Here is a 20,734-nt window from a genome sequence, read left to right on the forward strand (position 1 = left end):
ATCAACCCACACACCCCCAAATCATAGGTTTCAGACATCACACACCTACGAAAGACTAAGAAATCCGGTTATGAAAAGTCAGAAATAGCAAATTACATATCCCAAATCATAGGTTTCAGACAACACTCACCTATGAACGGCTAAGAAACCTAGCTCAGAAAAGCCGAAAATAGCAAACTACACATCCCAAATCATAGGTTTCAGACAACAAACACCTATGAAAGGCTAAGAAATCCAGCTCAGAAAAGTCAAAAGTAGCAATCCATCCACTCCAAATCATAGATTTCAGACACTACACACCTATGAAAGACTAAGAAATCCAACTCAGAAAAGCCTGAAATAGCAACCCACACATCCCAAATCATAGGTTTCAGACACCACACACCTACGAAAGACTAAGAAATCCGGTTATGAAAAGTCGGAAATAGCAAATTACACATCCCAAACTATTGGTTTCAGACAACATTCACCTACGAAATAATAGAAAAACTTAGCTCAGAAAATACTTAAATAGCAAACGAAACCTCAAAACTCATTTGTTTCATACAAAAATTACCTATTAAATTATAATAAAACAATCTCAGAAAAGACTAAAATAGAAAACGACACATCCCAAATCATAGGTTTCAGACACTACACACCTATGAAAGACTAAGAAATCCAACTCAGAAAAGCCCGAAATAGTAATTTACATATCCCAAATCATAAGTTTCAGACAGCATTCACCTACTAAATACTAAGAAACCTTAGCTCAGAAAAGTCTGAAATAGCCAACTACTCATCCCAAACTCTAAGTTTCAGACAACAAACACCTATGAGTGACTAAGAATCCTAGCTCTGAAAAGTCCAAAAAGCAAACTACACCTCCAGTTACAGACAGCATTCACCTACGAAATACTAAGAAACCTTAGCTCAGAAAAGTCTGAAATAGTCAACTACTCATCCCAAACTCGAAGTTTCAGACAACAAACACCTATGAGTGACTAAGAATCCTAGCTCTGAAAAGTCCAAAAGCAAACTACACCTCCCAAATCATAATTTTCTGAAAGGACACACATATGATAGGCTAAGAAATCTAGCTCAGAAAAGTCAAAAATAGCAAATTAACCATCCCAAATCATAAGTTTCACTCAACACACATCAACGAATGGCTAAGAAACCTAGCTCATAAAAGCCTGAAATAGCAAACTACTCATCCCAAACTCTTGGTTTCAGACAACATTCACCTAGGAAATACTAGGAAACCTTAGCTCAGAAAAGCCTGAAGTAGCAAACTACACATCCCAAATCATAGGTTTCAGAAAACACACATCAACGAAAGACGAGTGCTCGGGGAGAGCCTTTGAGGGTCTGTGGGTCTCTTGAGGGTCGGTGGTCCTTTGGGAGCTCGGGGGAACCTTGGGGACCGGGGGATGGGCTTTGGGGTCCGGGGATGGCATTTGGAGGTCTGGGTGGACCTTTGGGGGGCGGGGAGGGCCTTTGGGGGCCTGGGGGACAGTTGGGGCCGGGTGGAGGGCGTTTGGGACCCCGGTGGTCCTTTGGGCGCTCGCTGTGCCTTTGGGGGGCCCGGGGATGGCATTTGGGGGTCTGGGTGGGCCTTTGGGGTGCCGGTGGCCCTTTGGGAGCTTGGGGGGCCTTTGAGTGTCCGGGGGGACAGTTGGGAGCCTGGGGGACATTTGGGGCCTGGGGATGGCCTTTGGGGGTCTGGGTGGGCCTTTGGGGGACCGGTGGAGGGCCTTTGGGAGTTTGGGGGGCTTTGAGGACCGGGGGCTTCCTTCGGGTTGGGGTTTGGGGGATGGGAACCCTTTGGATTGGGGTAGGGCGATCGGGGCTCTTTGGGGTTGGGTTAGAGGACCTCACAACACAGTTCAATGGAACTTGTGTATTATAACGACCACACTCAAAAATCATCTTTTAAATCATCTTTTAAATCAACGTCTCTAACGGTTTCGCCGAAATAATTCCATAAGCTGTCTAAAACCGTTTCGCCCAAATAATCCCTAAAAGTAATTTCATCGTGTTCCTTTTGTTTGGCATCTCAGTACTTTCACATTTCAAATTTCTAGGAAACCCTTTCCTACGTTAATCTCTTCATCTCATAAATTTTCCTAGCTAAACTATTATGGTTTCGTTAGAATATCAATTTATCTCTCCGACTTAAAGCTCCGTGAAGCCGTATTTAAAAATAGAATTTCTATCTCTTTAGACTCCCGCATAATTCCAAGATAACAAATGATGTCATTTATGATTCCTGACACTAAAGATCAATGAAGCCCTATTTAAAAATAGAATATTAATTTTTCCTAAAGAACGTTTATCCCTCAGACCTAAGATTAAAGAAGCCTTAATGTTTCTTAATTCCCTCTTCGTGAATCAACAATTTCCCCGCCGATTATGTAAATCAAGTTCACAGAACAGGCCTAAAGATTAAAGAAACCTTAATGTTTCTTAATTCTCCCCTTCGTGAATCAATAATTTCCATAGCGATTATGTAAATCAATTTCTCAGGTTAAGCTAACCAAACAACAATGAAGCCATGTTTGTTTCTTAATTCCCCCCTTCGTGAATCAATAATTTCCCCTAGCGATTATGTAAATCCACGGAAATTCACTTCCCCCTCGAGTCCTAGATCAATAACATTGTTCCCGTTAGAATTCAATGCGCATGTGCAACCTTCGTCCCGGAGCTATTACACATAGAAACATCAAATAAATCGATCTTGGAAAAAGAGTTCATTGACACACTTTGATTACGCAATCAATTTCTCAGAAATCCATCTCCCCTAGGGGCTCTATGCCCATATTAGGACCATACACCACGTGATAATGTCACGAGTCAATAAGGCCCTTCTACTGATTATCTGCTTTGTATATTTTGCTTTTGTTTTACTCCGTCATTTTCTTTTGTATGATTTTGTAAGGCGGGTTTTCAATAAATAATAATAATAGTAATAATAATAATAGGGTTATTGGAAGGGATTCTACTCCCCTTTATTCCTCCAATATCATAAAGACTCAAATATTTACGTGATTCTGCTTCAAAGAAGCTAATGGCTCTGCTAAGTATGGGAAATTGAAAATTAAATTGCCATTTGAAAGAATCGAAAGTCATTGGAGGGCAACCATTCCCTCTCTGGCGCCTTTTTACAACTACCCTTCTCCCGCCAAGGCATCCGATCAAATTTTAAGATATCTTTTTTGTTCAGAATAGTTGGTTTGCGTAATGACTTATTGCGGTGAGTTTCAAAGTGATCAATGACAAAAATTTTAGCTCGTTTTAGGCCCCCCAAACACCCTTCTATTCCAAAATACAATATTTGATCCTTTTGACCCAAAAAGTTATCACTGAAAGTTTCAAGCCAATTCCAACTAAGACCAAACAAGGTCCCTACTTTTCTATTATTAATTAAAAAATATATCGCCAATTATATCTCAAAATTTTTAGTGGATGTTTTTGGGGGAAGGATGGGCACGGGGGGGGCTAGTTGCCCTCCAATCACTTTCGACTATTAAAAAGGGCACTAGCCCTTTGATTTCCAATCGAATGAGCCTGTTTTGAAGTTTCTACGACACCGCTTTCTATAAAAACCTTATATACCCCCAAGGAATAACTCAAAACCATTGCCCTAAGAGCTACGGGGGAGTGTCCTTCTCCAAAATATATTTTCTATCTGGAAATCCACTACGCTGAACAAAAGGGCTATCTGAAAATTTTGATTGGATGTGTTTGGGGAAATGATGGGCGTGGGGGGGGGGGAGGGGGCTAGTTACACTCCATTCACTTTCGACTATTAAAAAGGGCACTAGCTCTTTAATTTCCAATCGAATGACCCTCTTTTGAAGTTTCTACGACAACGCCTTCTATAAAAACCTTATATGCCCCCAGGGCATAACTTAAAACCCTTGCCCTGAGGGTTGTGGGGGAGTATCCTCCTCAAAAATATATTTTCTATCTGGAAATCCACGACTCTGAACAAAATGGCTATCTCAAAATTTTTATTGGATGTGTTTGGGGGAATGAGGAGCTTTGGGGGGGCTAGTTGCCCTCCAATAATTTTTGACTATTAGAAAGGGCACTAGAACTCTCAATTTCCAATCGAGTGAGCCCCCATTGAATTTTCTACGACGACTCCTTCCATATGAAGTGCCTATGGGAAAAAATAATAATAAATAATAATAATAAAACAATGGAGCCGTATGGCTTTTACTATAGGCAACGCTACAGCGTGGCCTCTGATAGAACCTATGTGTAAATAATCGTAAGATACATTTTTTTTTTTACGACCGCCTCAAGGGGTTGTGGAGGTCGCGGCATTCTTGGACAGGTATGTACTAGAATTCTTGGCTGTTTTGAACAAATTATCTGTCTCAAAATTGCGATCGGATATCCTGGGTAGAAAGTGTAGAGGAAACGGTTACCAACAACTTCATAAGAGGGAAACTGGCTGCTCCTTGATTATTATTTATTCTTTAAAAGGACACTATAAGTTTCCGTTTCCTATCAAACAAGCCCCATTCTAAAGTTTTTGCAACTACACCTTCCATACAAAGTGATCAAGTGAAAGAAAAGAAAAAAAAATAATACACTGAATGCACATGGCTCTTTACCTCGGCAGCACTACAGCACTGCCTCTGAAAATTCTACTTGTGTGTAATAATGCTTCAAGAATGAGTGCTCATTTAAATGTCCTGGTGGAGACTTCTGGAGCCCTCGCCCTTAAAGCTAAAGTTTTGTCATGATACTTAGCTCCTTAAAAAGTACCACTTGTGTAATAAAGGGATAGCTCTTTCCGTCTTAGTACCTACATTCTACACTTGGAATGGCTTGGCATAGAGCAGCAGCCCTAACTTCATCCGACTGCGGTTGAAGTGGCAGTTCCATACTTCATAGATACCAGTTGTAATGCCGTCTTGGAATGTGTCTTTTCAACCTCTTTGGGTTTCCCTTCAGAGTACCACTCATAAAAACCTCGACGAAATTTGCAAAATTAGGGCTAAAAATACACTGATAATGCATCTATAGTAACGATCAAATTTTGTATGGACTGCATTTGGAATAAATAAGCCACCGATCGGCTATAAGGGCTATGAAACCGAGAAGTATCATAAATAGCCTTTTAATAGTTCAAAACCTCTCGTTTAACATGAAATTTTTACTCAGAAGAATTTTGACCCTATTCCCGCCAGTTGCGAAAAATGGCAAAAATTGGCGCTTTGCACGATCTCTTTTTGTTTTATAGAGGCACATAAGCTTAAATTTTTGCACCAATGAGACCTCTCTCGATATCATACGAAAACTGGTTGTATCCGATCAGGATTGCCACCCTGGCTTGGAAGAAATCTGGAGGAAAAATTTACTAAATCGCATCTGTTTTTACTAAATGCTCAAAAAAAAAATTTGCGTGAATCTGAGGTGTGTTTAAAACTGACGGCTTTTGAAATTTGTCACTAGTTTCTGTTTTTAGGTTCGAAATCTAAACCCTTATATTTTGCATTTTTTAAAGGAAATTTGCCGCTTTTAAAACACTAACTGGGCTGGTCTTTAAATAAGGGATAAGCTGCTTACAAAGATTTCTGACAAATTTTAAAGCAATTAATTTAGGATTTCTTAACTGATTTTTCTGGATTCTCTCTCGTTCTTATTCAAGGGAATCAAAAACCAATACAATCTATGTCACTTTAAAACGGGAATGACGTAATTGACTACCGGTTTAGTTGTATAAATATGTAAATTAAAATTGGACCTGAAATTAGACTAGGCTGCCAAGAAAAAGAAACTTATATAACTTAAAATAATTAGTTTAACAAAAATAACATTGTGTCAATATTCTTCAGGTCAGGCAAATCATACAAATTGAAAAGTAAAAAGAAAAATATGTAGTCACAATTAAACAAAGTCGCACTTAAAAGGCTTTAACCGTTCTCGACCTCACCCGAAATTAAAGTATCCACTAGTGTTGAATTCTGACTGAAGGGATCTACTTGTTTCCATTTCTTGATAGCCCGAGTCAAATCGCTGGGGATCACCCAGTCATGTACTCCACTTGACGACCTGAGAACAAGTTGCTTTGTTTTCATCAGGGAAAACAGTCGAGACATTTAGTTTTTGGTTTTGATGACTGACAAAATCAAGAACTGTCTCTCTGCTCCAGCACTTGAATAGGGCAAGCTGCAGAGAGTCATAAAGAAATTGGGCAAGTATGGAAAAAGTTAGTTTCCAGCAGCGTCTTTAAAAAGGGACTAACAAACGTAACTAACAAACTTAGCAGCTGTTATGAGAGTTTGGAAAAAAATTTTGAAAACAAATTAAGCCGGCATACCAGTCCTGATTTTAAATAGTTTGCCTTTCAAAGCGAGTATCAAGAAAAAGCCGAGAGAAAAGTAGAGATTTTTAAGCGCTGGGGTTGACGCGAAATCGCAAAAATGAGAGCAATAGTAGCCATAATACCTAACGTAATCGAAATCAGATTTTGTAATGAATGGACCCTAATTTTTTCCTCTGAATTCATGGAAAATAACAAAAGTTTTGTTTACTACAAATTATGACTTTTTTCTAGATTTCGGGAAATTTACTAGATCCTCTAAGTTTACTAGATTTTTTTACGAGATCTAGTAAAATCCTACTGACGGTGGCAACCCTGTATCCGATGATCCCTGGCGGGATAAAAACATAAACAAATGAACATGATGTGACCGATCTTCGTGGGGAAAATTCTATTTTCTATATTCTTGATATTTTTTTTCATGATATCAAATTTTTTAGTAGGGACTTTAAACCTCCATTCTAGGGGTAGGCCTATCAGACATGTTGAGTTTGATGGTGAAATTTTTATCAATATCAAAACTATTTTTACGATGTCCTAGAGTCGACAAAAATAAGCCAACAATTCTCTGCTTGAGCTTTTATGGCTGAATTCGGCAATGAAAAACTTTTGTACAAGCATTTGGAATCCGTCTAAACCGTGAAATTTTCTATGCATATTGTTATCAAAATTCAAACTTACAATTATCTTTCTATTGACGCAGGTGATTTCCATGAAAGGTTTGATTTTCTATCACTATTGTAAAAGTTCCCGTTTGCTGTTCCAAAAAATTAGATCATGTGGATTGTTGCCGAGATTCTAAAACTAAGAGTAATTATGTTGCAAGATCGAGTTTTTTTTTGACAGATGTTACAAAAATGTGTTTAGGAACTCGTAAATGTAAGCTAGTAAATAAACTTAGTTCCTGTATTCTATTTATAAGGCATGGATTATATCTAGGGGTAAAAAGTTACATTTATTTCAGCCTTGCTTAAGCAGTTTAGTAAGCATGTTTATTTGTTAAGGAGGGTCCTTCGCAATGGCGTCAAATTCAAATTTATAGGCCAAATGCTTTTATACTAAAGCTATTCATACAATTTTAACACCTTGTTATCACCTAACTTAATTCATGAATATAGTATGAAGACAAAACCATATGAAGACCATTCTAGGGCATACCTTAGTTATTGCCTTGTGTGAAATTCCGTGCGTTGACGTGCAATCTTTGGTTGTGTACCTTCAGAAGTTTCCTACTTGCACATATGGTCACTTGTGAGTTTGCTAGGATTAGCCCCTTTTCTTATCACAAAGTTTTTAGTTCAATTTTTGTCCTCATGATAATTAGTGACAGCAGGGTTTTAAGTCTCGGAGGGGTTTCAATTCGAAGTTAAAATGGCTTCTCCTATTGAAACAATTCTTTCAACTCATATAGATGAGCGTTGAACTTGAAGTGATGAAGTGTTGAACTAAAAAAGGCCTTTTACCATGACACAAAGTCCTCTGTATTCAATCCTTTATTCCCATTGTTGAAACTACTCAACAGCACCAGTTTACCTGTTAATCGTTGCCACGAACAATCATCTGGCACTGATTTTGCAACTTCAAAATTTGCAGCAACATAAAACCCCTCTACTTGGAAAAAAAATTTCAGCTGTAGCCGGGGAATCCATAGTATCGGGCCAAAAAAGTAATTTACTTTATTCGAAAGCAGGTTTATTTTTAATTACTCAAAAAGTAGTCAAGTATTATTTAAAAAATACTTTAGAAAAAAAAGTATCCAAAAATAACCAAAAACTCTGACAAGTACTCAATTAAATATCCAGTCATTTTTATTTAAAGACCTGTATACAGTAACAGTACTAAACGCTAGGGCTGACCTTGGGAAGAGCGATGCCTCATAAGCTGTTATTATTTGGTATAGTATTTTTCGCTGGCATTATCAAAGTCAACGCAGCAGTGTTGACTCGATAAGGAGCTCGGTGTCTCCCGTACACACCCCCAATGGTGTCAGATCCAACCTTTAAGACAAATATTTTGCTCAAAATGGTCAATAAGTGTACAAAATATGACTTTGGGGGAAGGGGCAAATCTCAAGCAACCCAAAAGCCAAGGGCCATAAATTGGGTCATTGTCTATACCCTTCACATTGATTTTTTTTTATTAGAGAAGGCGTGCGTACTGCATCGTTGTTATAACCAGAATCATGCAGAGAATTCTAATTTTTATGTTTGAAGGTAAAAATTAATCCTTGGACCCCTCAATCCCCCTTTTAATTCCTTTTGGTGCAAAAACGAAAATCACCACTTTGGTTCAGAAATGAGCTGCCGCCGGACTTGGTGCAGGAGCAACCTCATGGTCTTTACGAAGAAAGGCTTCCAAACAGGAAATAACAGGAAGCTTTATGAGGGGGGGGATCAATTGCAGGAAAATGATATTCAAAAGCATCTTAGTAGTGATAGAGCGAGGTAACTCTTGCACAAATATCTGTTGATTGCATGACACTAAGTTGATGAAGAGCATGAAACAATTGACTACAAAAAAAAGCCAATCCCAAAAAATAGTACTTTATGAACGAAAAAGAAAACAACTGATACAAAGTAAATAGTTAAGTGAGTGAATAATAGCATTTACTGTCTCATTAAGATATATTTGCATGGTAATATTCAATATGCCACATCTGATTATAGGTTTGATATGATATACTTAGGTTTACTGTCTTGGTCTCATGCTTTGATCTTATACAATAGCGGCTCGTTTTCTTCTAAAATCGAAAGTTTAAAACTCTTTACCCGAAGTTAGTGTGCTATTTTTTCTTGAATGAGGGAATCTACTTTCCTTGGAAATCATAAAAATCGATAGTTGTCTCTCATTCTACACGCAACCGCATAGTTCATCCGGCCTCCTACTCAATAGCTAGATTTCAGTGAGAAATTCCAGTCAAAAGTGGAATTAACGGAAAAGGTGTGCTTAAAAGCGAATTGCGGAAGGATCTGGATTTTTTTTCTACTTCTTTCAACTAAGAAGTGAGTTGATAATTAACTGACAAAAAACTTTTTTATGAGACTTTAAGGTAGTGCATCAATTAAAGCGTTGGAAAAAAGCCAAAGTTGAACCTAGTGTAAAGAATGGGAATTGAAGGTGTGGCAACACAGCACCTCGTATTTGTAAGAGACCTCAATTTGGTATTAAAAAGGAACAAAAATTAATTTGAAAAAAGTTTTTCAAATTAAAGTATTGAATGGTATTAACACTTAAAACGAATAGAAATTATTCTGTATATGAAGGCCACCCTATCCCATCACCCTTGAGCTTTTTGAAACAGTTAGAATTTTCCATCATTACTTCAAGATCATAAGCTCTAACACAAGGACAACGGGACAAAAAGTTAAACTTTTAAAATATCCCAAGAATAGAGGAGCTCACTGATGCGCATTTTATTTATGCAATAAAATTTGAGTTCAAATACTTTGAAAAGTAAGCAAGAAAAGAAAAACTAAAGATTACCGTCTTGTTATATTTGGTGCACACAAAACGCTTTCAGTAAAGCACAAGTAACTTTTTAGAATAACTACCAGGGGATCGAAAGGTGGAGAGGAAGGTACCCACTATAAATATAATGTAATTTTGATTTGTTTGAAGTTTGAATGATGGTGCTTACTTTCATCCGAGAAAAAAAGCTCCCTCATTTAATTTTTCGCTGAAAGATAAAAAAAACAGAACTCTTTTAAACAATTAAATAAGAGAAAAAAGGTATTTTTCAAATGAAAGTAAATAGTGACATTAAAACTTAAAACGAACAGAAATTATTCTGAATACGGGGGGGGGGGCTGCCCCAATTTTGTAAGAACGATTGCTTAAACACAAGAGCCAATAAATTGGAATAAAAAGTATTTTAAAGCACTACAAGGCTTCATCGTAAAGTGCTGAGGCTGAGGAGAAAAGGGGTATCCCCAACATACAAGAAATCAATTTTGTTTGTTTGAAGTTTTAATGTCGAGAATTTATTTTTATTTAATTTATATTTGTTATAGTATAACCAGTTTTCTCCTAAATGCGAGGAGGCTACCATTCCTTAAACCTGACTCTTTAAATCAAAATTTAACTTTTGCATAGCAATGGTTCGAAAAAAGACCTCATTTATGTATTCATTTTTTAAATAAACGTTCCTTTATATAAATATATCTATATATATATATATATATATATATATATATATATATATATATATATATATATATATATATATATATATATATATATATATATATATATATATATATATATATATTAATTCACTTGCTAAGAAGAAAGAGAAATTTCTTATTTCTTATATATTGCCTTTAGGTCTCTCGTAGCCTACATGTTGAATTTCATTACAAAGTTTTCAAACAGTTCGTGGTAAAGAACTGTAAGTAAGAAGCGACCCGGCTCAATAGTAACCGGAACTCTAAAAAACGGAATTTTGATACCAATAGATATAAAAAAAGAATCAGATTTTTATGCTAATTTCAAATATATAAGTTTCATCAAGTTTAGTCTTACCCATCAAAAGTTACGTGCCTGAGAAAATTTGCCTTATTTTCAAAAAAGGGTTAACACCCCCTAAAAGTCATAGAACCTCAATGAAAATCACACCATCAGGTTTAGTGTATCAGAGAACCGTACTGTAAAGGTTTGAAGCTCCTATCTGCGATAATGTGGAATTTTGTATTTTTTTCCAAAAGAAAGATCACGGATGCGTGTTTACTTGTTTTTTTGTTTCTTTTCCCCAGGGGTGATCGTATCGACCCAGTGGTCCTAGGATATCACGAGAGGGCTCATTCGAACGGAAATTAAACGTTCTAGTGTCCTTTTTAACTGGCCAAAAAAATGGAGGGCAACAAGGCCCACTCCCACGCTCATTTTTTCCCAAAGTCACCCGATCTTGAGATTTTAAGTCCTTTTTAAGTGGCCAAAAAAATGGAGGGCAACAAGGCCCACTCCCACGCTCATTTTTTCCCAAAGTCACCCGATCAATTTTGAGATTGCAATTTTGTTCAGCATGGACGATAAATATAATAACTATGTCTTTAAAGGACGACTTAATCCCTCACAGTCCCCGGGGGAAGGGCTGTAAGTTATGACTTTTGTCCACTGTTTACATATATTATTGGTTAATGGGAAGCATACAGACCTTTTCAGGGGGAATTTTTCTGGCAGTGGTAGGGGGGAGGGTCGGGGGTTACGTTGGAGGATCTTCCATTGAGGAAAATTTCATGGGGGAAGTGAAATTGCTATGAAGGAGGTGCCGGATTTCCCAGCATTATTAAAAAAAAATGATCAGAAATTAAATTATAAAAAGACAAAGTTTTCAACTGAAACTAAGGAGCAACATCAAAACTTAAAACGAACAGAAGTTATTACGTTTACGATTGGGTTCTCCCCCTAGTCAATACCTCGCTCTTTACGCTAAAGTTTTTGTAGTACTTTCATCAGAGCTATTTATTCTAATTCACGGCCTTTGTGATTAAGGGGTCATCTTTAAAGAATTGGAACAAAATTCGAATCTTAGCGTAAAGAGCGAGGCATTGACTAGGGGGCGAACCCCCTAATATAAGTATTAAAAATATATGAATATAGAAGTTCGTTACGTAAGTTAATTCGTACGTTACGTATATTTATTACGAATAAAAACGTTCGTAAATAAAATTAAAGAAATTTCGAGAAAGCCATTTAACCAAAAAAAAAAAAGTAAAATTAATATGCAAATTTCATTCAAATTATTCATGTACGGTTAGCCAAAATCAAATTCTGCATTAATTTAAAAACATTCAGAAATTAAGTAAAAAAACTAGTTTTTTTAACTGAAAGTAAGGAGCAGCATTAAAAATTAAAACGAACAGAAATTATTCCGTATATGAAGGGGGCTGTCCCTTCCTCAACGCCTCGCTCTTTACGCTAAAGTTTGACTCTTTCTCGCAACTCTATTTTTCTAAATAATAAATACTTTAGCGTAAAGAGCGTGGTGTTGGGGAGGGGACAGCCCCTTTCATATACGGAATAATTTCTGTTCGTTTTAAGTTTTAGTGTTGCTCCTTACTTTCAGTTAAAAAAAAAACTTGTTTTTTTTATTTAACCATCAAGATGACACCCCTTTTTCTGGAAGTTTAATTTCTGTTTCTAATTTGTACACAGTTTCATGCGCTAAAATCATTTAATGAGTTAATGTAGTATTATTTTTTTTGCATGTTCAAAATCAACATAAATAATGTATTTTGTTGTTGCATATGTTGCAATCAAAACATCTTAGAGTTCCGATTTCTATTGACAAGGATTGCTTTATACTTAAAGTTTGTTGCTACGATCCTTTTGAACCACAGCTCTCTTAAGTTCAAGGGGGGCTACTAATCCCTCCTTCAATCCTCTTTTTTACATTATAGTCTAAAGTACGTAAAACAATGCTTTGTGAATGATATTCATCCCGAAAAACAGCCCCCTCGAATATGTATTAGGAGGGTGGGGGTTTGAATATGAAAACTTTAGGGTCTTTATTGCCACAGGTTTAAAGCCGCATTCTTAAGGCAAATCAAACCTGCTTTATAGGGATGATCCACAAGGATATCAGCAGGGGACAACGCCCCCGCACTGGGAAATAAGGAGACATCAAACAATGTATATAAATATGAAATGAGAAATATTACGATTTAGAATCGATAAAAACAAAGCTTCTGGTAGCACTTGCATCCCCTCCCCCCCCCCCAAGAAATTTCCTTGCGATACGAATGGCGCTCTCCTCCCTTTTTCACCTCTATACCAGTAGGAATTTGAATTTAACCTTTTATCCTATATATAGGTGCTATTACCTCCCGACACCAATAATAAAAGTGTAGACCAAAAAAATCCCGTGAATCAGTGACTAGGTATTAATTTCTACATAATAACCTACACAATGACCCAGCTCCCTCCTTCATTATAGCTGATGCGTACTTATACATCATTGTGCATAATTTTATGAAATATCAAGCTGATCAATCTAATTAAATGCACTTTTTAAATAAACATCAGAAACGTTTATCTGAAATAAAAAGGGGACTATCACCCCGCAGAACCCTTGTTCAGGTTTAATCTAAATGAAGGGACATGAGAGATTAATTCCTACCCCCCTCCTCCATGACACGCACGCATGCACACCTATCTATATTTATCTGAAGGCTCATGGAAAGTTAGACAATTTGGGCATTGAAATGAACTCTTTTAGGTAATTGGACCCCCTCCCACATACAAAAAGATTCACAGTCCCCCCTTCATAAAAGCTGATTTGTAACCATATACCACTGACCATAATTTTATGAACAAATCATTATGATAACCGTTGATATTAACAATTTACTTTGTTGGACTACATGACTTTCAGAAGGGAATGCACAAACATTTGGTCTTACTCCCTCTATAACTGGGAAGCTCAATATGCAGTTATTTTTATGCTTGTAATCGATTTGCTTTTTCAAAATTTTCAAATAATAGCAACTTGGTCCTCTTTGGGACAAAGTCGTATATTAGAGCCACAAAATTAAAAGAAATGCCACTATCCCCTGGTAAAATCTTTTTGTACATGTAAAAAGGGTACTAGAACTTTTGATTTCAGTTCGAATGACCCCTCTCCCGATCTTCTGGGAACATTGGTTGTATACGATTACTGCCGAAAAAAAAAAAACAGCAACAAAAAGCAAACAAGCACCTTTGATCTTTCTTCTGGGAAATAATGCAAAACTCTAGATTTTTGAAAATAGAAGCTTGAAACCTAGCTTTCTATGGATAGCACCAAACTTGATGAATCAAACAGTTCGTGGTAACGAACTGTAAATAAGGAGCGACCCGGCTCAATAGTAACCAAAACTCTAAAAAACGGAATTTTGATACCAATAAATACATCACAAGAATTAGATTTTTATGCTGATTTCAAATATATAAGTTTCATCAAGTTTTGTTTTACCCATCAAAAGTTACTCGCCTGAGAAAATTTGCCTTATTTTCGAAAAAAGGTGGAAACACTCCTTAAAAGTCATAGAACCTTACTTAAAATCACACCATCAGGTTCAGCGTATCAGAAAACCCTACAGTAGAGGTTTCAAGCTCCTATCTGCAAAAATGTGGAATTTTGTATTTTTTGCCAGAAGAAAGATGGCGGATGCGTGTTTATTTGTTTTTTCCTATCCCCAGGGGTGATCGTATCAACCCAATGGTCCTAGGACATTGCGGGAGGGCTCATTCAAATGGACACTAAAAGTTCTACTGCCCTTTTTATGTGACCAAAAAAGGGCAACTAGGCCCCCTCCCACGCTCATTTTTTTCCCAAAGTCACCCGATCAAAATTTTGAGATAGCCATTTTGTTCAGCATGGTCGAAGAATATAATAACTATGTTATTGAGGATGATTAATCCCCCATACTCCCTGGGGGAAGGGCTGTAAGTTTTGAACTTTGCCCTATGTTTACATATAGTATTGGGTATTGGGAAGTATACAGACGTTTTCAGGAGGGATTTTTCTGGTAGTGTGGGGAGGGGTCGGGAGTTACATGGGAGGAATCTTCCATGGAGGAAGGTTTCATGAGGGAAGGGACATTGCTATGAGGGGGGTACCGGGTTTCCCAGCATTATTTAAAAAAACGATCAGAAATTAAATTAAAAAGAAACAAGTTTTTCAACTGAAAGTAAGGAGCAACATCAAAACTTAAAACGAACATAAATTATTAAGTATATAATTGGGTTCGCCCCCTAGTCAATACCTCGCTTTTTACGCTGAAGTTTTTTTTAGTAATTTCATAAGAGCTATTTATTCTTATTAAAGGCCTTTGTGATTAAGGGGTCATTCTTAAAGAATTGGAAAAAAAATTTAATTTTAGCGTAAATAGCGAGGTATTGACTAGGGGGAGAACCCCTTAATATATGTAAAAAAAAATATACGAACATACAAATTCGTTACCTAAGTTAATTCGTAAGTTGCGTACATTTATTACTAATGAAAACGTTTGTAAATAAAATTAAACAACTTTCGAGAAAGCCATTTAACCAAAAAAAGTAAAATTAATATGCTAATTTTGTTTTAATAGTTAATGTACGGTGAGCCAAAATCAAAACCTGCATTAATTCGAAAAGGTTCAGAAGTTAAATAAAAAAAACAAGTTTTTTTTAACTGAAAGTAAGGAGCGACATTGAAACTTAAAACGAACAGAAATTAATCCGTATATGAAAGGGGCTGTCCCCTCCTCGAAGCCTCGCTCTTTACGCTAAAGTTTGACCCTTTCTCCCAAAGTTTATATAATTATCCAGTAAGCTTATCACAGATCCTTTCTGGTCTTCGTTCTTGGTGCGAACAAAAAAGCGCCTCCCATTTATTTCTTCATTTGTGGATCAGTGTGTTTGAGTCTATCAATGAGACATGGTTAAAAAATGCATTATTCGTAATAGCGGGTTTCCACTTGTTTCCGATTGTTTCGCGCCTGACTTGTCTACCCGTGAAAAGATCTGATGCCGCTTATGTTTCTATCTGCAAAAACGTTCTCCGGAGCACTCGCACCACGGTCCGGGTTTTTATAATGGGTGAGATAGGGAATGATCATACTGGATAATTATATAAACTGTGCTTTCTCCCAAGTCTTTTTTTTAAACAATAAAAAACTTTAGCGTAAAGAGCGAGGCACTGAGGAGGGGACAACCCCTTTCACATACGGAATAATTTCTGTTTGTTTTAAGTTTTAATGTCGCTCCTTACTTTCAGTTAAAAAAACTTGTTTTTTTTTATTTAATGATATTTCAAACCAGCATTAAAAGCCGATTCTTTTGACGCATTAGTTGTTATCTAAATTCATTTTTTAGACTATCGGTTATTATTATCCCGAGTCGTTCCTTACACATAGTTGGTTACCATCAACTGCTTGATGACCTAAACAAGTATATATTCCAAAATATTAACAGTTGCAAAAAAAGAAAAAAAACAAACACACACAAAGCAAATCTTTAAGAAAAGGAGAGGCAAATGTAACTGTTATAGATCAAGAATTCATAAAATTATAGATTAAGGGTACCCATAGGATGAATTCAAAACCGTGTAGAAGAGAAGTGTTTTTCAGAATCTCGGGGGGCGGGGGTCAGATTCGCTGTTTTTCAATTTTACAATGAATATACCCGAAAAACGGCATTTATAAAAATGAAAATACAGCCGAAAGAGATATTTTTGAGAATCAAAGTCGAGGGTGTTTCTATCCCCATCCTCCAATTGGTGACGCTGGATGGAGTTGCCCCTTTGAAGACAAAAATCATCAAAATTTAAACTATTTATGGCTGATGATCCCTCTTTCTCCATCCAACCTCAAACACCTTAGTGAAATTATTTTTGAAAACTATTTCACTAAACTACGACTGATCGAAGTTTTGGCTGAATATTCAGATTTGCCTAAATTTGAACTAGAATTCAATCGTTTAGTTTTTAAGCAGAAAAAATTCTGCATCTTTATGGCCATTCCTGCAAATGGCATAGTAAAACTATGTAAATTAGAAAACGAGCAGACATTAATTTTGAAAACTGTTTCCAAAAAGAAATTCAAATATAAGTAAAGAGCATTTTTAAAACCAAAAACGCGTCGAAAAAAGCCTTTCAAACAGTTCGTGGTAACGAACTGTAAGTAAGGAGCGACCCGTCTCAATGGTAACCGAAACTCTAGAAAACCGTATTTTGATACAAATAGATGCACCAAAAGAATCAGATTGTAATGCCGATTTAAAATATATAAGTTTCATCAAGTTTAGACCTATCAAAAGTTACGTGCCTGAGAAAAGTAGGCTGATTTTCGAAAAAAGGGGGAAAGACCCCCTAAAAATTATAGAACCTTAATGAAAATCACACCATCATATTCCGTGTATCAGATAAACCTACTGTAGAGGTTTCAAGCTCCTATCTACAAAAATGTGGAATTTTGCATTTTTTTTGCCAGAAGAAAGATCACGAATGCGTGTTTATTTGTTGTTTTTTTTCTTTTTCCCAGGGGTGATCGTATCGACCCAGTGGTCCTAGAATATCGTGGGAGGGCTCATTAGAATGGAAATTAAAAGTTCTAGTTCCATTTTCAAATGAACAAAAAATGGAGGGCAACTAGGCCCCCTCCCACGCTAATTTTTTTCCCAAAGTCATCCAATCAAAATTTTGAGATAGCCATTTTGTTCAGCATGTTCGAAAATATTATAAATATGTCTTTTAGGATGACTTAATCCCCCAAAGCTCCCGGAGGGAGGGCTTAAAGTTATTAACTTTACCCAATGTTAACATATAGTATTGGTTATTGGGAAGCATACAGACGTTTTCAGGAGATATTTTTCCTGGTAGTGGGGGGGTGGGTGGGTCAGGGGGGAGGTGGGATTATCTTTCCATGAAGGAAGTTTTCATGGGGGAAGGGACATTGCTATGAAGGGGACGCCGGACTTCCCAGAATTATTTAAAAAAGATCAGAAATTATATATAAAAAACAAGTTTTTCAACTGCACCAGTAGCAACATCAAAACTTTAAACGAACAGAAATATTACATATATGATTGGGTTTACCCCCTAGTCAATACCTCGTTGTTTAAGCCAAAGATTTTTTAGTACTGTCATAAGAGCTATTTATTATAATTAACAGCCTTTGTGATTAAGCGGTCATTTTTAAAGAATTGGAACAAAATTCGAAATTTTGCTTAAAGAACAAGGTATTAACTAGGGGGCAAACCCGTAATAGACATATTAAAAATATATGAATATAGAAGTTCGTTACGTGAGTTAATTCGTAAGTTACGTATATTTATTACTAATAAAAACGTTCGTAAATAAAATTAAAAAAGTTTCAAGAAAGCCATTTAACAAAATAAAAGTAAATTAATTTTCAAATTTTGTTCTAATTATTCATGTACGGTGAGCCAAGATCAAAACCTGTATCTTTTCAAAAACGTTCAAAAATTAAATAAAAAAAAACAAGTTTTTTTAAACTGAAAGTAAGGAGTGACATTAAAACTTAAGACGAACAGAAATTATTCCGTATATGAAAGAGGCTGTCCCCTCTTCAACGCCTCGCTCTTTACGCTAAAGTTTGATTTTCTCACAACTCTTTTTTTTAAACAATGAAAAACTTTAGCGTAAAGAGCGAGGCGTTGAGGAGGGGGCAGCCTCTTTCATATACGAAATAATTTCTGTTCGTTTTAAGTTTTAATGTCGCTCCTTACTTTCAGTTAAAAAAACATGTTTTTTTATTTAATTTTAATAAGTTAAAGCGAATAGAAGACAGGTGTTTTGGCGACGGGAACTATTGCAGCAGTCTTTGGTCAGCTTTGCCGACAAAAACGTTGCGGGAGCAACTCATTTGTTTTTTAATAGGGAGATATCAGGAAAAGAGATAACGAAACTTGGAGGGATATAGCATTGCATAATATCACGAAATTGAATCCCTAACATTATCTTTTATTTATCATATTCATATGCCTATTTAAATTCATGTTCTCACAATCCAATGTGATTTTTACTTGATCAACATCTTTCTTTCTCATTCAAATTACCTATGACACAAAAGCTAATTGCTTACTATTGCCAAAGACAAGTTGTGCTTTAAACTTAAGCTTGACAACAAAGGCATGTGCTTCCAAGAGGTAGGGTTATTAGGGTTGATCAAGTGTCCTTTAGAAGTAGGGCAGGGTAAAGCTTGAAAGATTCACTTTGAAATAAAATACTTGTATCAAAAAACCATTGCACAACATACGCCATCTCCAATAATTTAAAAGATTTTGGGAAACCCCATTTGAGGCCTTATTAGATTAAACGTCCACTGAAAACACATATATTTTTTTTTTTTTTTTTTTTTTTTTTTTTTTTTTTTGTAGAACCAGCCATACATCTTTAGGAATTAGATACATTTTTAGAATCTCCCACTACAAATTTCCTATTATAGCAGAGCAAAAAGTGAGGCATCCAGGGGTAAATTTCCAGCATTTTTGTTGGGGGGGGGAGAGGGGTCCATATCTGAATAGTCAAGGAGCATGGGATATGTGATAATTTTTTCTCAACATTATTGGGGGGGGGGGGCAACTGCCATCCCTCGCCTCCAGAAAATGACGCCCCTGGAGGCATCCACTCCTTCCTTTGAAGCTGCATGTTAACTCTGTCGTTAGGAAACAATACGCAGTTTGGCTCACCATGAGTACAACTTCAATATCTGAGCAAATGGACAGCTTAGGGCTGAAAGCAAAACCAGATATTTGGCTTTCCTCTTAGATGACCAAAAAACACAAAAAGTACAAAACTTGGAAACAATTTGACGATTTTCAGGCAGAAAGTCCATTTCAAGCTTAGCATCAGTGGGAGATCCAGGGGGCGAGGGGGGTGTGCGCCAGTAGAGTACTAAGTACCATTTTGCTGGGACGTATAGGAATTATCATGCTATTTGCTGGGACGTATAGGAAAAACATTTCCAGAGCATGTACCTATAGATCTGCATACTTTATGTTCCTTCCTGTGCTATTCTAAGGGTTTATGTTCCTTCCTATGCTATTCTAAGGGTTTATGTTCCCTCCCATGCTATTCTATGGCCTTATGTTCCTTCCAATGTTATTCTATGGGACCTCACCACGTGATTAAACACGTTTTGCTTATGTCCCCTTGGTACCTTTCCAAGCGAGCGGGGATTCCCCTCCGGTTCCTAAACATTGCAAAAAAGTTAGCTACCTATAAAGTGGCCAAGCATGTTTTGAAACTATAGTCAAGGGTGTATAAGATAATCATACTGGTTTTTTGTTATTGATAAGAATTGCACAAGAATAGGCAGCATAGCTTCACGTGGCCATTTTAAAAAAAAAGCACGTCTGAGGCAGTGTGGTTACACGTGAACTTTTTAAAAAGCGACTGGTTTTTCTGATTTTTTGAAGATTGCCTTAACTCGAGAGTAGTTTGTTATTAAAAAATTGGATGCTACAATCATAATTATTTGATTGACATTTGCAAAAAGGGGTAAGGGATTTGCGAATTGGAGTGTAATTCGAGAGTTGTTTGTTATTAAAAAATTGGATGCTACAATCAGAATTGTTTGATTGACATTTGCAAAAAGGGGTAAGGGATTCGCGAATTGGAGTGTAACTCGAGAGTAGTTTGTTATTAAAAAATTGGATGCTACAATCAGAATTGTTTGATTGACGTTTGCAAAAAGAGGTAAGGGATTTGCAAATTGGAGTGTAACTCGAGAGTTGTTTGTTATTAAAAAATTGGATGCTACAATCAGAATTGTTTGATGGACATTTGCAAAAAGGGGTAAGGGATTTGCGAATTGTAGTGTAACTCGAGAGTAGTTTGTTATTAAAAAATTGGATGCTACAATTAGAATTGTTTGATTGACATTTGCAAAAAGGGATAAGGGATTTGCGAATTGGAGTGTAACTCGAGAG

The 20,734-nt window shown here is 36.5% G+C and overlaps 2 protein-coding genes across 4 annotated transcripts in view; one reads left to right on the forward strand and one right to left on the reverse strand.

Annotated features, from left to right (window-relative positions):
* The window catches only part of LOC148946836 (uncharacterized), a 131,555-nt gene extending 124,443 nt beyond the window's left edge, over positions 1–7,112 (reverse strand). The window contains exon 1 of the mRNA XM_089096643.1: positions 7,004–7,112. The gene's annotated coding sequence lies outside the window, so the exon portion shown is untranslated. The remainder of the gene's footprint in view (positions 1–7,003) is intronic.
* A 135-nt stretch (positions 7,113–7,247) lies between these two features.
* Positions 7,248–20,734, forward strand: part of Rab3 (RAS oncogene family member Rab3) — a 52,239-nt gene continuing 38,752 nt past the window's right edge. Inside the window, exon 1 of one of the 3 annotated variants that reach the window (XM_089096657.1) lies at positions 7,248–7,263. Coding sequence is in view for 1 of the 3 variants with exons in the window: in XM_089096654.1 (XP_088952780.1) it covers positions 9,427–9,465 (39 nt within the window). In the remaining 2 variants the exon portion in view is untranslated. The other 2 variants (XM_089096656.1, XM_089096654.1) reach the window with 2 other exon arrangements.

This window comes from Artemia sp. Qi Xiang Cuo, chromosome 11, assembly GCF_049724085.1.
Source record: "Artemia sp. Qi Xiang Cuo chromosome 11, ASM4972408v1, whole genome shotgun sequence".
Taxonomy (NCBI): domain Eukaryota; kingdom Metazoa; phylum Arthropoda; class Branchiopoda; order Anostraca; family Artemiidae; genus Artemia; species Artemia sp. Qi Xiang Cuo.